Below are 18,258 nucleotides of genomic sequence, written 5' to 3' on the forward strand. Positions count from 1 at the left end.
TGAGCCTGTGGGCAGCTCAACAGGTAGGAGAGTGTCCTTTCCAGTTGACCTAAACCTCTTGCAGGCAGCTCAGCTGGTTTCTTCTTCTTTAGAGCTCAGCTCTGCTCTTTTGAGAGGGATTCTCGGCTTTTATTGCTTATTAATGGATGTGGTCATTTTCAGAGACATCCTGAAGCTCTTTTGAGTAATTTATCTTTCTACTTAAGGAGCTTCTCTGCAGGGTAGAATGTTTCAATCTGGGAAGAAACTGTTATACAACGCATGAATATAGCAATGTGCATTATATACTAGCATGAAAATGTCATGGTGAAACACATTGTTTCATGCAATTAACATACACTAGTACAAATATTACTTGCCAAAGAAAGATGACAACTTAGTGTCTCTGCAGTGCTGGCAATCCTGCTGTCTGTCCTCAAGCCTTTTCTATGTCAAATCTGTTCATCTGAAATTTAATCCTCTGAATGTTCAGAAAATCTTACCAAATCTTCAGGGTCACTTGAGTTCTCAGTAACACTGTCCCTTCTTCTGTTTTCTGTGCTTCCACGAGCCCTGTTTCTTTCTTCCTTTTCCTTTGACTACAGCTCCTTAGATGTGATCTTTTCTAGGTCTTGCTATAGACTCTCTGGGTCATTCTCACCAAGGCATCCTGATCACCATTTTTCCTTTAAACTGGAAGCTAGAGTCACCAGAGAAATGGAACCTCAATCCAAAAGGACTCTATCGGATTGCCCACAGGAAAGTCTGTATGATGTTTGCTTGATTAAAAATGTAAAAAGGATGAGTACACTGGAGGTAGTGGCACTCCTGAGCTGGCAATCCTGGATGGATAGCATTAAAAATATCATTGCCACTACCAACAACAGCAACAATAACAATAACAACAACAAAAGCTGAGCAAGCCATGAAGCCATGAGGAGCAAGCCAGTAAGCAGTGTTCCTCTGTGGCTGTTACTTCATTCCCAGCCTCCAGGTTTCACCCATAGCTTTCCTCAAAGATTGGGACATGTAAGTCAAATAAACCCATCCCTCCGCGGTTTGATTTTGGTCATTCGTGGTGTTTACGACAGTCATGGAAAGCAAACTGAGACTCTAGACAGTTAGCATTTCACTTTGCTCACTTTTTGAGGCAAGGCTTGACTCTGTAGCTCAGACCAACCTGATATTGACAGATCCTCATGTTGTTGCAGCACAAGTCCTGGCCCGGTCATCATCAATTTTTCCAAGACATACATATGGTGTGCCTGTGTGTGTGTGTGTGTGTGTGTGTGTGTGTACATGTGGTGTACCTTGTCATCATTAATTTCTTCCAAGGCATGCTTATGATGTGTATGTGAGTGTGTGTATTTGTGTAAGTGTGGGTTTGTATGTTTGCATGTGTGTGTGTGTGTGTAGTGTGTGTGTATTTGTGTGTACATGTGGTGGTCAGTGTTCAACCTTGGGTGCTTTTTTTCTTCCTCTTCACATTTTCTTTCAAGACAGGGTCTTTCCTCGATCCTGGAACTCCATGATTGAACTATACTAGCTGACTAGAAAGTTCATGACTTCTCTTATCTCCATCTTCGCCAATACTGAGAGTACAGGCACAAGCCATGATGTTAGCTTTTTGTTTTATGGATCTGAACTCAAGCCATCATGATCACCACAGCACCAACGCTGCCACGGTACCAAGCTCGGGTGTAGGCCTGGGGGATTAAAGGAAGACACAGACTCGGTCATTTGTTATGAGAGAATGCCAAAGCTTTTACTGAGCAGGTTCAATATATACACCAAGCCAGGAAAGGAAAAACACAAACAGGAACTCAACTGAGGGGCGATGGGCTGTCAAGGGTAAATTCCCTGCCTAAGGCACCATGCCTACATCAGGATGTTTTGATCTTAGAAAAACAGAAGAATGTTACTTGGCAGACAGCAGCACACGGAAAGTCTCAGCCAGGGCATGGCAGCCCTTTGGGGTCCTACACAAACCTAACCAACTAAGCTTTAAGCCATATTTACTCTTAGTTTGGAGCTTCCTCGTGGATTCAACATAAATTCAATTGTTTTCCAGACATGTCTATGTCTGTACATTATAAGCACTATTTTATATTGTAATGTTGATACTAATGTGATCTTGGGAATGAACAAGAACAGAAAAAACATGGCTTGACCGTGAGTGATGTGTTTGTGTATCAAGTTGAAAAGTGGTCAACCATGTTGACTAAATTTATGTCAACATGACAAGAGCTAGAGTCGTCTGAGAGGAAGAAATATCAATTGAGAAAATGTCTCCATAAGACTAGGCTGTGGTCAAACCTGTAGGGCATTTTCTTAATTAGTGATTGATGTAGGAGGGCCCAGCACACTGTAGGTGGTGCCATCCCTGACCTGGTGATCCTGGGTTCTATAAGAAAGCAGGATGAGCAAGCCATGGGGAGCAAGCCAGTAAGCAGCACCCTCCATGGCCTCTGCATCAGTTCCTGCCTCCGAGTTCCTGCCTTGTCTGAGTTCCTGTCCTGACCTCCTTCACTGATGGAATAATGATTTGAAAGTGTAAGCGGAATAAACCCTTTCTTCTCCAACTTGCTTTTGTTCATGGCGTTTTCTCACAGTAGTAGAAAGGTAACTAACACAAACATTCTGAACTCACATTTCTCTATCTGAATGTAGGTACTACCGTAAACTTATTTTTCCAGTTATCTTTAAATCCCCATTGCTGGCTCCTTGCCACAATGTCAACACAGCCATTTAATGGATTTGGTTTTTTTTTTTTTTTAGTTCTATATCTTAGTAGTCTTTTAATTGATCTTTTAATTGATCTTTGCTCTATCCTCTGAAGGTTGGTTATTCTGGAATCTTCTCTTGTTTCCTATAATGTTTTCCCTGGACTCTGTGTACATTCTGTTAATTCCTTCCAACCCATTATATCCTATAACCAATGTAACTATGAAGGTGTGTGTGTGTGTGTGTGTGTGTGTGTGTGTGTGTGTGTCTTGTCATGGTCTCTCCCGAAATCTTGTAAACACTCTCCTTTCTTTAATGTTTTTATACTTTAAAGTATTTAAAATAATGTGAGTTATCTTCAGTGTCCCTGCACTATTTTCCTGTTGTTACATGACAATTTCCTCTGAAGTTTGGGTCACATATTTATTATTTCTTAGTTTCTATGGACCATAAGCCAGAACGTGGTTTCACTATTTGTTCCAAAGTGGCTGCAGTCGAGGTGGTTTTCGAGGCTTGGGTCTCAGATGAAGGCTTGATTTGGGAAGAGATTTCTTTCTTAGTTCAATTATGTGAATTCTAGAAAGAGTTAATTTTTTGAGAAGTATTGGTCCATAGTCTCAGTTCCTCACTGGCTTTTGGCTAGAAGCCAACAACTTACATAGACTTGATTCAATACAGTTTGTTTTATCAAAGTAAGCAAGAAAATTTTCTAGCAACACATAAATTCCATCTTTAAAAATCTAATTATAGATGTGTCTCCTCAGTAGCTGAGAACTGTGCACAGACATGAGTGCTGGAGAGTGTTGTCATAGCCTGCATTGTAAAAGTCACTCTACCACAGCAGCTTAAGGTCTTTCGATTCAGTTTAATTAAAGTATCTGTGATGAGCGAACCCGCGGTGGCGCAGCGACTAAGGCCGCTGCCTGCAGAGGGCGCGGGTCCTCTGCGCTGCTCTCTCTCTCTCTCTCTCTCTCTCTCTCTCTCTCTCTCTCTCTGTCTGTCTGTCTGCCTGTTTGAATCCCGCTCTGTCCCATTTGTCTCCGCCCAAGTCTCATGGAAAAAAAAATCTGTGATGGTTTGTACATGCTGAGCCCCGGAAATGACACTATTGGAGTAGGTGTGGCCTTGTTGGAGTGGGAGTGGCCTTGTTGGGTGGGTGTGGCCTTGTTGAAGTGGGTGTGTCACTGTGGATGTGGGCTTTAAGACCCTCATCCAAACTGCCTGCAAGTCAGTATCCTGTTAGCAGCCTTCAGATGAAGATGTAGAACTCTCAGCTCCTCCTGCACCATGCCTGCCTGGATGCTGCCATGCCCCTGCCTTGATGATAATGGACTGAACCTCTGAACCTGTAAGCCAGCCCCAATTAAAGGTTATTCTTTATAAGACTTGCCTTGGTCATGGTGTTTGTTCACTAGCTAAGACAATATCCATCCATCTATCTATCTATCTATCTATCTATCTATCTATCTATCTATCTACCTATTGTGGATAGGTGATTTGCTTATACATATTTTTGTGCCCCATGAGTTCATAATGCCCCTAGAGGCTGGTAAAGGGCACCAGAGCCTCTGCAGTTGGAATTATAGGTAGCAATGGTGCTGGGAAGTATATGAGGGTTCTCTGTTATGAATTCTTAAGTGATAAGCCATCTCCAGCTCCTTGCCTTCTTTTGGGTGTCAGCATATACTTATGAAATTCTCTATGTTCTTTTCTGAATAATTCCCTACATTACACCATTTTTTTTAGTTCAGTAGTGTCTTCATTATTTAACTCCAATGACAGACTCCAAAACTTGTTTTTCTTTTTCATAATAATAATAAACAGTTTTTGCTAATTTCTTCTCTTGTTTCTCTGAACATCTTTTCAAAAATTTCTTTTTGCTTTAGTTTATTTGTTTGTCTTGTTTGTTTATGTATACAATGCTCTGCCTGCAAGTATGCCTGCATGCCAGAAGAGGGCGCCAGATCTCATTATAGATAACCATGTGTTTTCTGGGAATTGAACTCACCCCATGCTCTTAACCTCTGAGCCACCTCTCCAATCCACTTTATTATTTTGAGATAATAATATAATTAAAACATTTCTCCATTCTCTTCCTTCCCTCCCTCCACAACCGCCCCCCCATATATCCTTTTCTGCTCTCCTAATTCATGGCCTCTTTTTTCACTAATTGTTACTGAATGCATATATGCATATACATATGGGAACATATTTCCCTTTATTGAAAATAGATTTCTTTCTCACAAAATAGATCCTGAATACAGTTTTCCCTCCCTCTGCTTCTCTAAATTCCTCCCCACCCCCCTCCCATCCAGATCCACAGCCTTTCTGTCTCCCATTAGAAAACAGACTGGCTAAGAGATAACAACAACAATAATAATAATAACAGTAATAATAATAAAATAAAACAAAAACTAACACACTGGAATAAGACAAAATAAGCAGAAATAACAATAGTACACCTTTAATCAACATATTTTAACATTTTCTTTTTCTCTTTTAGTCATCTTTTTAAGTGGAAATCTCACATCTTCTGCTCTGTGTCTCTCACAATGGTAGTTTATTAGTGTGCCTTACACTTATTTTTAATCTATAAGGACTTCCTTACTGAAATTTATTTTTCATTGAAACCTGCAGAAGTTCCATTTCTATACTAATTTCTAGAGGGAACTATATGCGTGTGAGTTTTCAGTGGCTTCAGGATCAGGCTATAACACTCACATATTTGAAGACATCTTTCAGTTTCCACAAACTACTCGTATTTCTTCTACCCTACTCTGATCTTTACTTACTAAGAAACCTTTACATGACTCTGTCCATTTTCCCTCTATTAAAAAACTACTTATTTGGCACTGAATTTTTTTTCTATTGTATACTTCTGGCTCCATATCTCCTCCCAAATCAGCCTCCGCTTCCCTACCTGTGCAACTTCTTATCCTCCTCTTCTTTTATACCCATCGATTTGTGCTCCCCATATATTTTTGGGTGTTTGACTTTCCACTGGAACATGCTCAAACTACCAGTGGGAATACTCTTGGAGAAAAACTGACCCATGTTCTTACAGCATCTATCAATTCTTTCTCTGCTGAAGGTGAGACTTCATGTCTACCACTTCCCTCTTCATGCTGGGATAAGGTCTGTCTCAGGCTTATATGGAGAATGCACATGCTGTCAAAACCACTGAGTTCATATGTGCAGCTTGCCCTGCTGTGTCCAGAGGAGACCATTTCCCTGTATCCACCAACTGCCTCTGGCTCTTAAAGCCTCTCTATCCTTCATCCACATTGTTTCTGAACCTTGGAAAAAGGGGTTGGGATACAGATATCCCATTTAGTGTTCAACAGTCTATAGTCTCATTTACTTTACCTCGGCCAGTTGTGGGTCTTTGTGTTACTCATCTACTGCAAATAGAAGCTTATGTTTGTCTGCTGAGGATTGAGAGAAGCATTTTTTTAAAAAAAAAAAAAAAACTTTTAAAAAATTAATTTATAATTTTTATCTTATGTACATTGGTGTCTTGCCTACATGTATGTCTGTGTAAGGGTGTCAGATCTTGGAGTTACAGATAAATGTGAGTTGACCTGTGAATGTTGAGGATTGAACCTGGTTCCTCTGGAAGAGCAGTCACTGCTCTTAATCACTGATCCAACTCTTCAGCCTCTGGAGAAGTCTTAACCTATGTGTATAATAATAAGTCATTGAAAGTCCATTTAATAGTATGTCCAGTTAGCAGAATAATAGTAGTTGGTCCTCCCATAGAGCCTAATTGAGCTCCAGGTTTTTGATGCAACAATGGTGTCCAATAGGGGTCTCATCTTGTGGTTGGTTACTCCAGTGATGCTTGTGCCACTGTTACACCAATGAGCTGTTTTCCAAAGTCAGGTAATACTGTAACTCATAGGGTTCACATGTGGGTAAGATTGATGGTTGCTTTTCTCCTTCAGTAATGCATATAGCACCTTCTAACACCATGAAAGCTATCCCTAGGGATGATGCTTCCAGATTGGTATCAGCTTATTATTTCCATGTTTTGTGACTAAAATACAGGATTTCTTCACCAATTCAGTTCTAGAGAATAACCAATAGCGTCAGCAAGAGTTTATAATGTATAGCAGTCTGTGACACCTCACTGGCTGGCAACACCAAGATAGGTAACTAATTCATGGCAGGGGGATTTTTTGATTTGTTTGCCTATGGCATCTACTAGGTGTGTTATCAATCCATTATCAGGTAGCTCCATTTTGATTCTCTCTCTCTCTCTCTTTCTCTCTCTCTCTCTCTCTCTCTCTCTCTCTGTGTGTATGTGTACGTGTGTACATGCACATGCATTAGGAAACTTGTACAGTAAGTAGTATGTTCTCATATTTTTTAAAGGTCTTCAGTGCTATTTGTTTCTCCCCACATCCCTTTCTCTAGCTTGCTATACAAATACCCACACCTTTTTAACCCTTTCTGTTCCATTAATCCCTTTAAGCCTTGATACCATTGCTTTTCATTTCTCCTTTTTTGAAATCTCCCCTGCCCTACTCTCTTATTAGTTTCCTCACCTCTGTGGATGTTCCAAGTAAAACATAAATATCTAAAAATTCAAAACTAGCACCCACATTCAATCTATAAGGTTGATCACATATGTGATCTATATAATATTTATTATTCTAGATCTGGATTGCCTCACTCAAAATGATTGTTTTCAGCTCCATTCATTTACGTCTCTGTGGATTTCATAATTTAATAATTTTAAGATATCATAGTTTGGTATAGACAGTAGGTAAACAGTGATGACCTTTGAAAGAGCTATACTTTGCTTTTCTAGATGAAATAAGAATTCCTCACATTTGGAAATTAAATAATCCTTAAGAACATATATACTATCTTGAGATTTAGAACAGGATTTTGATGTTATTGTTCTTACCATTTTATTAACACAAAACAGTACTGAAATGTTTTAGATGGATGTAGATTAACTGTTCTAACCACAAAGCAGTCATTTGGATGGTATTGGGTGTTCAAGATAAGTTTCTATGACTCTGAAATATAAGTGGCTCTTCATCTACTCTCTGAGGAATGAAGTCTGGTGTTAGGAAAAATTGGGATGAAATAGTTACCTTGGAGTTGAAAAATAGAATAGAAAACATTCCACTTTTGCCCTGGTTGAAGTTTTCTAAGACTGCCCTTTTAAAGACTGTTGATGTGATGGAGACATATTCTGTGCTTATATAAGCCTGAGAGTCTAAATTCAGATATAGACTGTCCTACCAAGAAGTAGACCTTACAATCTGTCAACATGAGGATTGTATTAAACATGGTGATGGTGTCGAATCAGCTTTGTTGGTATTTGAGATTTACAAAAACAACTTTTAGGTCTTGGCAAGACATAATGAATAAAAGATACAAGAAACACTGTCTACAAAAGACATGCTAAATACAGAAGGAATTATGCAGGTTACTTTGCCACAGGCAAATCTGGGATACCTAGATTGCTAGTGTTACTATGTTTTCATCTGTTCCTCTCTTCTTATATCAAAAAGTAGATTGTATTTTTTGCTTTTTCAATGTGTTGACTAACCAGACAATAATTTTTAAATTAGATATATCTATGTTTCTCTATGGTTATTGACTAATGAGAGCAGTAGATATTAAATTCAAAGAATATTTGTCTCACAGGAGAAATAATGAACATACTTGTTGGTGTTTAGGCTCAGACGCTACAACTAATACATTTATAATGGCGACAGCTATCATAAGGTTGAAAACTGTTTCTCTGCTACACAGAAGTTCAGAGACTGCATAGTATTCTCCTTTTACCAGAGAGAAGAATTCTTTTATGCCATTGCTCTTTAACACATGGTTTTTATATCCTACTTCTACTGCTTCAACCATACCTAAGTCATTACCAATGGTGAAAGCAAGGTCATATATATGTACATACACATACACATACATGTCTTCACATTAATCACTTACCAGTGGAGATATATTTTCACATAGCACTATTTAGTAAAGCAAAAGGCTGAGAAACTTACATAATATTACAGTACAATGAATAAGGGTGCTACCAGACAATTAAAAATTGCTGTCGTGAGAATACTCTTGATTTCTGCCTTTGGTTACCTAAACCTAATCTGCTAAAAAGCAATAAGCATGGGGTAAGATTTTTGTATATTAATAATTTCTATAATAATTCTATATAACATAATTATGTGTATATGGTCGTCAACAAAATCAGAGAGGTCTTTAAAACAATAAATTTGTATTTGAGAAGCATACAGGACATCCTGACAGGACACCAGACAAGTCCAACACAATGTTGTAGGTTTAGATAAAAGAAGGAAGGGACATGGTGGAGATGCCTTTGTCAGTACAATGCTTGCTTCTCAAGAATGAGAAGCTGAATTCAGGCCTCCAATACACCCCAAAAGAGTCAGGACTGGAAAGGGTGGTTATAAGCTCAGCTCTAGGAAGACAAAGGGACCCCTGATGTTTGATGGCCTGCCAGTCTCACTGAATTGGTGAATTTAGGTTCAAACAGAGGTTCTGACTCAAAAGATAAGATAGGGAACTGTTGAGAAAAATACCCAGTGTTAACCTCTGTCATCCAAAGGCACATGCACACATATGTACACATACAGACATACACTCACACACACACACATGAATGCATACAGAAAAATATACATGCATGCATGCATACCCACAAACATATACACATACATATACATACATATACATATATACACATACACATATATACATGTATGTATGTGAATGTATATGTATGTATATATACATATATATGTATGTATGCATATGTTTTATATGTTTTTCTGGGCAGGATCTTTTATTTCTTTCTGATTCTTGTCTTGTAGGGTGTTTTTCCGGAAATAATGATCACTTTTTGGCTATTCGCCAAAAGAAGAGTTGGAAGCCAGTGTTCATTTATGACCATTCACAAGACATTAAGAAGAGCCTGGAAATTGCTCAAGAGGCATATAAACGTAACTACCACTCCCCTTCCCAAGTTCAAATAAGCAAACGTCATCAGGTTATTAATTCAGCATTTCCTAGACCTGCATATGACCCATCTCTTAATCTGTTGGCTGCGTCTGGTCAAGATCTTGAAATAGAAAATCTTCCAATTCCAGCAGCAAATGTGATTGTGGTGGTGAGTACCAAGTTAACCAGCACTGATGCTGGTCCTGATGCTGGTCCTGATGCTGGTCCTGATACTGATAATGATGCTGAGGCTGATATTAGCACTAGTGCTGATGTTCCTCTCTGTGGTTGATATTAGGAGAGAGAGAGAGAGAAAGAGAGAGTGAGAGAGAGAGAGAGAGAGAGAGAGAGAGAGAGACAGACAGACAGACAGACAGACAGAGATTACTTACCAAGGAATTTCTCATTCTCTGATATGGTTTCTTTGCTACTCATTATTTCCCTTTACCATGAAATGATATTTTTTCTTTGTCATCTTCTCATAAAGATTACATTAGGAAGGCTTTGCTACTACAACAGACCATATCCTATATAGAGCTTCCTGCCCTCTGTGTAATACGCTCTTAAAGAATAGGCCTATTACCAGCTTGTGTTAATAAGTAGCAATTGCCAAAGACTCTCTCAACTTGGGATTAACAAAAGAAGAGACAACTGAGGTAGAGGGTTCTTATGTGGGAGGTTAATGAGTAGTGGTCTGTCACTGGAGTAAATAAAATTGATCGGAAGGCGGTGATCTATAATAATATTCCTGGGCACACATCAACATTTACATGATACCATAATCCCAGAAGAGTAGATAACCCAACCAGAGTTTCTCAAGCAGTAGAAGTGTTAAATGAAAATCCATTCTGTGGTTAAATCTCTTTTTATACTACGTTCTCTCGTACTGGTTTGAGGAGGATTGTCGTGAGTTCAAAGCCAACCCGAGCCACATAGCCAAATAAATCCTTCAGAAGAGTTGGTGATTACATGCTATATACATGACTTGAAATGCCAAGCTGTATTTAGAATGAATTTAAATTCTCATTTGAAAATTATAACAAAGGCAAGAAACTCGTACAAATCTGCGACTAAATGTTTTTCAATTTCTGTTAGAATTCAAATAATTTGGCTTTGGGGCAAATGTAATTCAGTGAAACTATGTTTATTTTGTGATAACTCCTATTTATAGCATGATTAAATTGAACTCCACTTAATATATATATATATATGCATAAATGCATAAATACACACACACATATATCATCTTTTTCAATGATACTAAACAGGCATCCATTCGTTGACATTTTTAATACATATTGAGTATTTATTTAACCCAGGTGTCATTTAGAATATCTAGAAAAGGAGGTAAGTGAGACAGTGTTTGTTCATGCTTGAAAAATGACTGGGGGAGGCCTGGAGAGATGGCTCAGCCATTAAAGGCTAGGCTCACAACCAAAAATATAAGAGAAATGACTGGGGAGAAGATGCCAGGAATTAAAATAAGGGAATAATAGGAACCACAAAATGGGGACATAAGAAGGGCTCTTCATGTAGGTTGTTTGATCTCCTGTAAGACTGAAACTTTTCCCTTTAAGACCAACAGATGTTATGAGGGTGAGAGTCAAATGCCTGTCTGCGCGGTGAGGATGGACGATGTAAATGGTATCTCTGTATCTGACAACATCCATCCTATGCTACTGGTTATTGTAGTTCCATAGTCATCCATGCCTACGTTACTATGAGTTACAGTTCAGGAAGTTTGGTCCATTTTCAATGTCACCTACTATCTAGTTAATTTAATATTATAGACAATAAGAGTCATAAATTAGAAATTCTGAAAGGTCAGTTTACTTTTAAGCTAAGGGCATAGTTTAGGGATTTATGAAGACGCAGGGCTTTGTCTTTTGAGGGATGATGAAACAGAGGCAAAAGCGCCTCTGCTGCATGAATTCTGTCTAACTTGCAGTTAAAATAACTTAAAAATGAAATTTACCTAGGGTTGGAGTTGGAGATACTGCTGGGGGTTACTTATACTCTTCCTTAAACATCAAAACAAGCAAAATAAACAAAACTCGGTTCCTAAGTTATAGTATTTGCACCTCAGTGGTCACCTAACCAATTTTGCAATACACCCATGGTTCATATATTAACTTTCACAGCTAATTGCAACTGTGATTGCCAAAACTATTTGTATAAAACTACTTACATTGTTGTGCAATGGCAATTTCCTGGGAAAACTGGAGAGATGGGGTTAGTTTTCATATAAATCGATAATGTTCAGATGCTTCTAAAACAGAGTGTGACATGGTTTGGGGGCATTATTTCCTGAAAAGCAATTTAAGAATAGATAATGAAAAAATATACTCAGAAACAGTTTAATGGCCCTGATAGAGTAACTTGTGTGTTGTGCGTATAAGATTTACATACATGTTTCTATGTTTAAAACACACCTAACTCGACACAAATACACTGTACGCAAATACTGATCTGGCCTTTTTTTCCCTTAGGGAATATTTCAGTGATACTGATGAATTACTGTGTGGTTTTATACATATAAAATGAGCAGTATCCATACGTAGTAGTCCCTTTGACAGAGTAAACAAATGAAATGCTTTTTTATTGAATGTGTAAAGGCTATACTAAACCTCTGAAATGCATATGTAACTTCCATGAGTTTCCAGCCAGATGGGAACAATTCTTATTTTGTCCTCCAATATTTAGTCCGTCCTCCTATTACTGAGGTTATTGGCAATGGGGCTCAGACTGAGAAATTTAAGAAGGATGAGCACCTCCTCTCCTTCCAGATTTCTAATTAGTGCCACAAAAAGTATTCCCTAAGAGATTTGTCCACAAACGAAATTTATCTATTTCCTTTTTCTTCTGTAATTGAGGAAAATCTATAGTTTATTTGTTCTGTGGAAAGAACAACACGATGAATGTGTTTATCCCAAAGAATGATAATTACGTTCTAGAAACTCCAGGAAGATGCTGTTGTCTGAGCAAATACAACACAGAGGGGAAATGGAGGGTTCCTAATCAGTTCTGAGGTAAGACAGGTAGGCCTTAGCCAAGTGTGCACTACAAACTCTGTGGCTCTCATCACTGGATCCCCGGGACGATTGCCAGGCCGCTGGGCTGTTTATCGGGAAGAAGAGACCACAGGAGCATGAGCAGCAAGTGGTGGGATGGAGCTGGGCCCAGGCCTTTCCAGCTCTGCATGTGTTATTGAAGCAACAGCAGTATAACCTGGCCAAAAGCCTGAGAACCTTGGGAGCAGGTGGATCTGTGGAGTATGACACGGGCTGTTATAGGTGAGTGAGAAGAGATGGGTTTAAGGTGGTCACAGCCTGCTTTACAGAGTGTGCCTGGTGTATAGAAGGGAAAAGAACTTAGAGAAGCTAAAACAGTGAAATGGAAAAAGAAGGCTATGTTGAGAGATTTTCCTTAATACATTAAGACAGTGGTAAATCTCTGGAAGCCAAAATGTTCTTTCCATATGAGGTCCCTGTGGTTTCTTTCTTGGTCTTTCTTACCCAGACCAGCACTTGGGTGGACTTTCTACTGTTTCTTTGAAAAAGTATATTTTAATTATTCTTTGGACATTTCATATATAGTTATACACATATATGTGTGTATGTGTATGTACATACATACATACACACATGCTAAAACACATATTGTTTCTTGTGTTCACCCTATCCTCTCTCTCCAGTTCTACCCTGGATGCCAATCCCCAAGTATCTTCATGACAACTTCTTTTGTCTTCTTTTCCACTTTCATCTTCAATGTTTAGCCCACTGAGTCCAATTAGTGATACCCAGGTGCATATGGCTCTGAGGATATCCATGAGGGAGGGCATGGACAACTTACCAGTGGCCATTCACCAAAAAGAAGTGGCTTCCCCCCACCACCCCAGAAGCCAACACCTACTAGTAGGTCTAGAATGAAGCCTCAGGAGCTGGCACTCACCATCACTACGTTTGAACTTTTAACTGGCCTGATGTAGTGTAGGTCTTGTGCAAGCAACTTCAGTTGCTATGATTTGTGTGTGCAACAGCCAGGTCAAATCTAGAAGACAAAATTTCTTGATACTTCTCTCCATGTTCCCAGGACCTGGATGGAGGGTGACTGGTGACAACACTATCAGCCACTTAGTCTCTGTACTTAGAAGACTTAAGTGTTTCTTCACTGACTCATGAGGAGATGTTCCGCCATTTAATATAATATTGGCTATAGGCATGCCATTTGAAGCCTTTGTTTTTCTGGAATATGTTCCCTCTATTCCAAGTTTCTGTAGGCCTTTTAACGTAAAAGGATGTTGCATTCTCTAAAAGCCTTTTGTCTCCACTGAGATAACAAGTTGATTTCTGTCCTTTAGTCCACTTATGTAATTTATAACAATCACTGATCAACATGTATTGAACCATCCCCACGTCTCAGCTGTGATCATGGTGATCATTTGGTTTGCAAGTATTTCGTTGTAATTTTTTGCATTTAAATTCATCAAGGAAATTGCCTGTGATTTTCTTTTTTTCCTGTCTTTATGTGCTGTATGGCTGTTTTTGCAAATACTCTTTTAAGAAATTTAACTTGCAAGAGTATTGGAGACTTTAGATAAAGACTTTCAGTGACATCTAAAGTATGTCACTGTGGTTAAAGCCACATTTCTCTCAGCTTGTTCTTCTGACCAGCTGGTGAGGCTCATTTTGTGAATAAATAACTAATCCTTTGATGAGATTCACAGGTTTTGAGAACTCCATCATAGTGGGTTTACTACAGAAAAGAAATGTGGAACATTTACCATGTTGTATGATGTCTTAGTCATTCCTGACCAAAACACCATGACTAAGAAGCAAGTTGGGGAGGAAAGGGTTTATTCAGCTCACACTTCCACATTGTTGTTCATCACCAAAGGAAGTCAGGACTGGAACTCACACAGGGCAGAAACCTGGAGGCAGGAGCTGATGCAGAGGCCATGGAGGGGTGCTACTTACTAGATTGTTTCTCCTGGCTTGATCAGCCTGCTTTTTTATGGAACCCAGGACTATCAGCCCAGTGATAGTGCCACCCTCAATGGGCCCTCCCACCCTTGATTGCTAATTTAGAAAATGCCTTACAGCTGGATCTCATGGAGGCATTTCCTCAAGGGAGGCTCCTTTCTCTGTGATAACTCCAGCTTGTGTCAAGTTGACACACAAAACCAGCCAGTACAAATGATATAGAAAATAATGAGATTTTTTTTCTATAGAAAGATTAACTTAATCACAATTTTACACTAGTGCAGTGAATGCTCCACAAAATAGAATGATCAATATGTACAGTGCTGAAATTCCTCCATGTCAAGGAAGTCATATTAGTTATAAATATTTTGTTTCAACTGGCAAAAAGTTCAACACAAACTAGCAAAAATGTGTTGGCTGAAGAATGAGTACTTCTGTAGGACATTACACTTTAGGTACGGTTGAGTACGGGCCTGAAACATGAGAGTAATCTCCCAGCTCTGCTTTCCCTGAGGTGCCTCATTCTCAGAATGGTTATCTTCTTTCTCTTATACTGGGTCTATCCTTGAAGGATTGCACTTAGGCAGATGGAATGTCTCACAACTTCCAATAACACCCTGGGCTTCTGTCCTTGGAGACTTTGACACCAGACAATAGGACTGGACTCATTGCATCATTTTAAACCTTAGATAGGTTCTACTCCATGGGCTTTCCCAAAAAGCCTATGAGCCACACATGGGAGGGGATGCTACCTGTAATCCAATTTGAACACTATTAAGCCAGCAAAGGTGGAACATACACCACAAATAGTTTACTGTGTGATAACATAGATAATATGGATTTTTATTTTTATTATTTCTTTTATTCCTGGTGTTATAATGTAGTTACATCATCCCTCTTCCTTTTGTTCCTTCTTAAATCTTTTCATATACCCCTCCATGCTTTCTTTCAAATCCACGATCTCATATTTTATTAATTAAATTGGCACATGTGTGTATATATGTATGTGCTTGTACTCCTATGTACATAAATACTACCTACTCCGCCTGTATAATGTTACTTGTACATATATGGTTTTAGTGATGACTATTTGGCAGTGGGTAACCATTGCTGTGCTTTCTCCAGGGAAGACCGTTTCCACCCATCTCATTTCTTCATTTCCTGTAATTCTTTACATAGGGTTGATGCTCCATAGACTTCCTCCATCCACATTAGTGTATTAGCATGAACATGCTGTCCATGTTCAACTCATGTTTAGGCAGTCATGTTGGTGAGATTGGGGGAGGCATAGCTTCTGACATGTTTAGAAGACAATCTCACAGCAAATTTGCTGGTCCTCTGGCTCTTAGAATCTTTCTGTTCCTTCTCCATCAATGTTCCTTGAGCCTTAAATGCCGGCTGTTTATTAAAACATGTTATACCCTTCAAGAAACACTGAGAACAGAGAGACGGAACTTCAGCCCAGGAAGCATTTCTGCTCAGAATGGATGACAAAGGCCACCCTGAAACCGCCCCAGAAATTCTTCAGAAAGAGAATAAATTCACTCTGGCATAGGAACAAGGCGCTGAGAATCCATCCCAAAGTCAAGCTGCTTGTTAACAAAAAGGGCTATCTATGCTTTAGTGAAATCTATGGGGACTGTTACATCGTACCCCACCAAAGTTTCAAATCTGTGAAACTTCCTGCAGCCCACTTACTTCTTGATGCCACATGAGTTGAGGGTTGAAAGCAACAGGGCTCGGGTAAGAGGTAGCAACAGTCTGAGTTTGTTCCTGAGCTAATGGTAGGCAAACCGCAGGCTTTTCAATGCCCTTTAATTACCATGACTCCAGGCAGATCGTGGTTTTCTGAAAACGGCAGGGAGGTTGTACATATGACTCGTTGAACTGGTGACAGTACGTACAAGAAGACCTGCACAAACTCAGACCAGATCAAAATCCCAGAATGGAAGGCAAAGGTTAGCAAACAAAGTCTCACCTGTAGCTGAGAAGATACTGGTATTTGATAGCTGCTGGAAAAAGGAGGAGGCAGTGGTCCATTTTCTTTAAGAGTGTGACCCAAGAGCACTTTAGCAACAAAAACTGGAGTCCATGTGGATGATGAGGGCAGGCATAAAGTTGAGCGGATAGGGAGATGGGGGTAGATCTAGCAAGAGTCCGGAAGAAGGTAAATATTATCAAAATAAATTGCATAACTTAATCTCCAAAAGGAGTCAGAAGTCACAAGAGTAAGTGCAAAGTCTACAATGCTATCATGATAAGAAGTCAAAGTCTACAACGTAATTTTAAAGTTTTAATTTTCAAAGTGACAGTGCAAGAAGGCTTGATAAAGAACAACTCGAATAAATAAATTCAAGGACATGAACGGAAAAAAGGAAATCACAAAGATAGCTGAGCTCATATAAGAAATGAAATAGTGATAAGAAACACATCATGGCGTAAAATGTCTCTCTGTTTAAAAAATAAATAAATCTTCTAAAGATGCCCCTGTTCACCTCACTGCACACCATTTTATATACAGCGTTTCTGGCTACCTAGTTATTATTTCCCAGTTATTCGTTTATTTATCCCGTGACTAAAATGTACATTCTAAATTCGCTGTGAGTTTTCTATCTCTTCCTTCCTGTATCTCCAGCATCTATTAAAGTAACTGGCCCAGAATAGGAAATTAAGCATTGACTTCTGGATGAAAAAAAAAAAAAAAAAAAAAAAAAAAAAAAAAAAAAAAAAAAAAGAGCTGCTAATAAAAGACAGGGGTTTCAAAGCTTATAAGCAAATACTTTATTAAGAGAATAAGATCACTTTAGTACTTATTCATGGACCATCATTCATCTCTTTTTCTTTTCCTTTATTGCATGTATGTGCATGTGTTGGGGGCAAGCATGCTACAGCAAGCCTCGGAAGCCAGAGATGATTCTGTGGTATGGTTCACTCCTTCGGGTTCTAAGGATCAATCCCAGATGACGAGGCAGGCCCAGCAAGAGCTTTCTGGGGGCTGGAGAGATGGCTCAGAGGTTAAGAGCCCTGACTGCTCTTCCAGAGGTCCTGAGTTCAATTCCCAGCAACCACATGGTGGCTCACAACCAAGTGTAATGGGATCCAATGTACTCTTCTGGTGTGTCTGAAGACAGTGACAGTGTACTCGTATAAAATAATAATCTTAAAAAAAAAAAACAAAAAGAGCTTTCTGCACTGAGACATCTTACTGGTTCCTTCATCATGTGCTCTTGGTTTTTTGGGTTTTTTTTCTGTGTATATTGAATAAAAGCTAAGTCCATCAAAAAATAACTAGAACCTTTTCTTTTATATCGGTAACCTTTGGTAAGATGAATGCCAAATAAGTGTTTGGTGGCTGCTTATTTTGATCCCAGAATTCACAGCTACTGGACTTGATCCACAAATATTGAAAGATGGAACAGTGTCAGATTTTAAATTGTGAAACGGTTTAGAAACAGAAATTCTGTAATCTACTTCAGAAATTCGGTTAAACATTTGCTCTTAACCTAACGTAAATGCTACCTATTAAACCTCAGGAGCTCACTCACGTGACTCTCATTTTGATCCCAAATCTTTGTATTTT

At 39.0% G+C, this 18,258-nt stretch overlaps 1 protein-coding gene across 1 annotated transcript in view; it reads left to right on the top strand.

Moving 5' to 3' along the window:
* Positions 1-18,258, top strand: part of Ptprr (protein tyrosine phosphatase receptor type R) — a 234,994-nt gene that overhangs the window by 21,005 nt on the left and 195,731 nt on the right. Inside the window, exon 2 of the mRNA XM_076920260.1 lies at positions 9,570-9,865. Coding sequence (XP_076776375.1) covers positions 9,570-9,865 — 296 coding nt within the window. The remainder of the gene's footprint in view (positions 1-9,569; positions 9,866-18,258) is intronic.

Source organism: Arvicanthis niloticus, chromosome 22 (genome assembly GCF_011762505.2).
Source record: "Arvicanthis niloticus isolate mArvNil1 chromosome 22, mArvNil1.pat.X, whole genome shotgun sequence".
Taxonomy (NCBI): Eukaryota; Metazoa; Chordata; class Mammalia; order Rodentia; family Muridae; genus Arvicanthis; species Arvicanthis niloticus.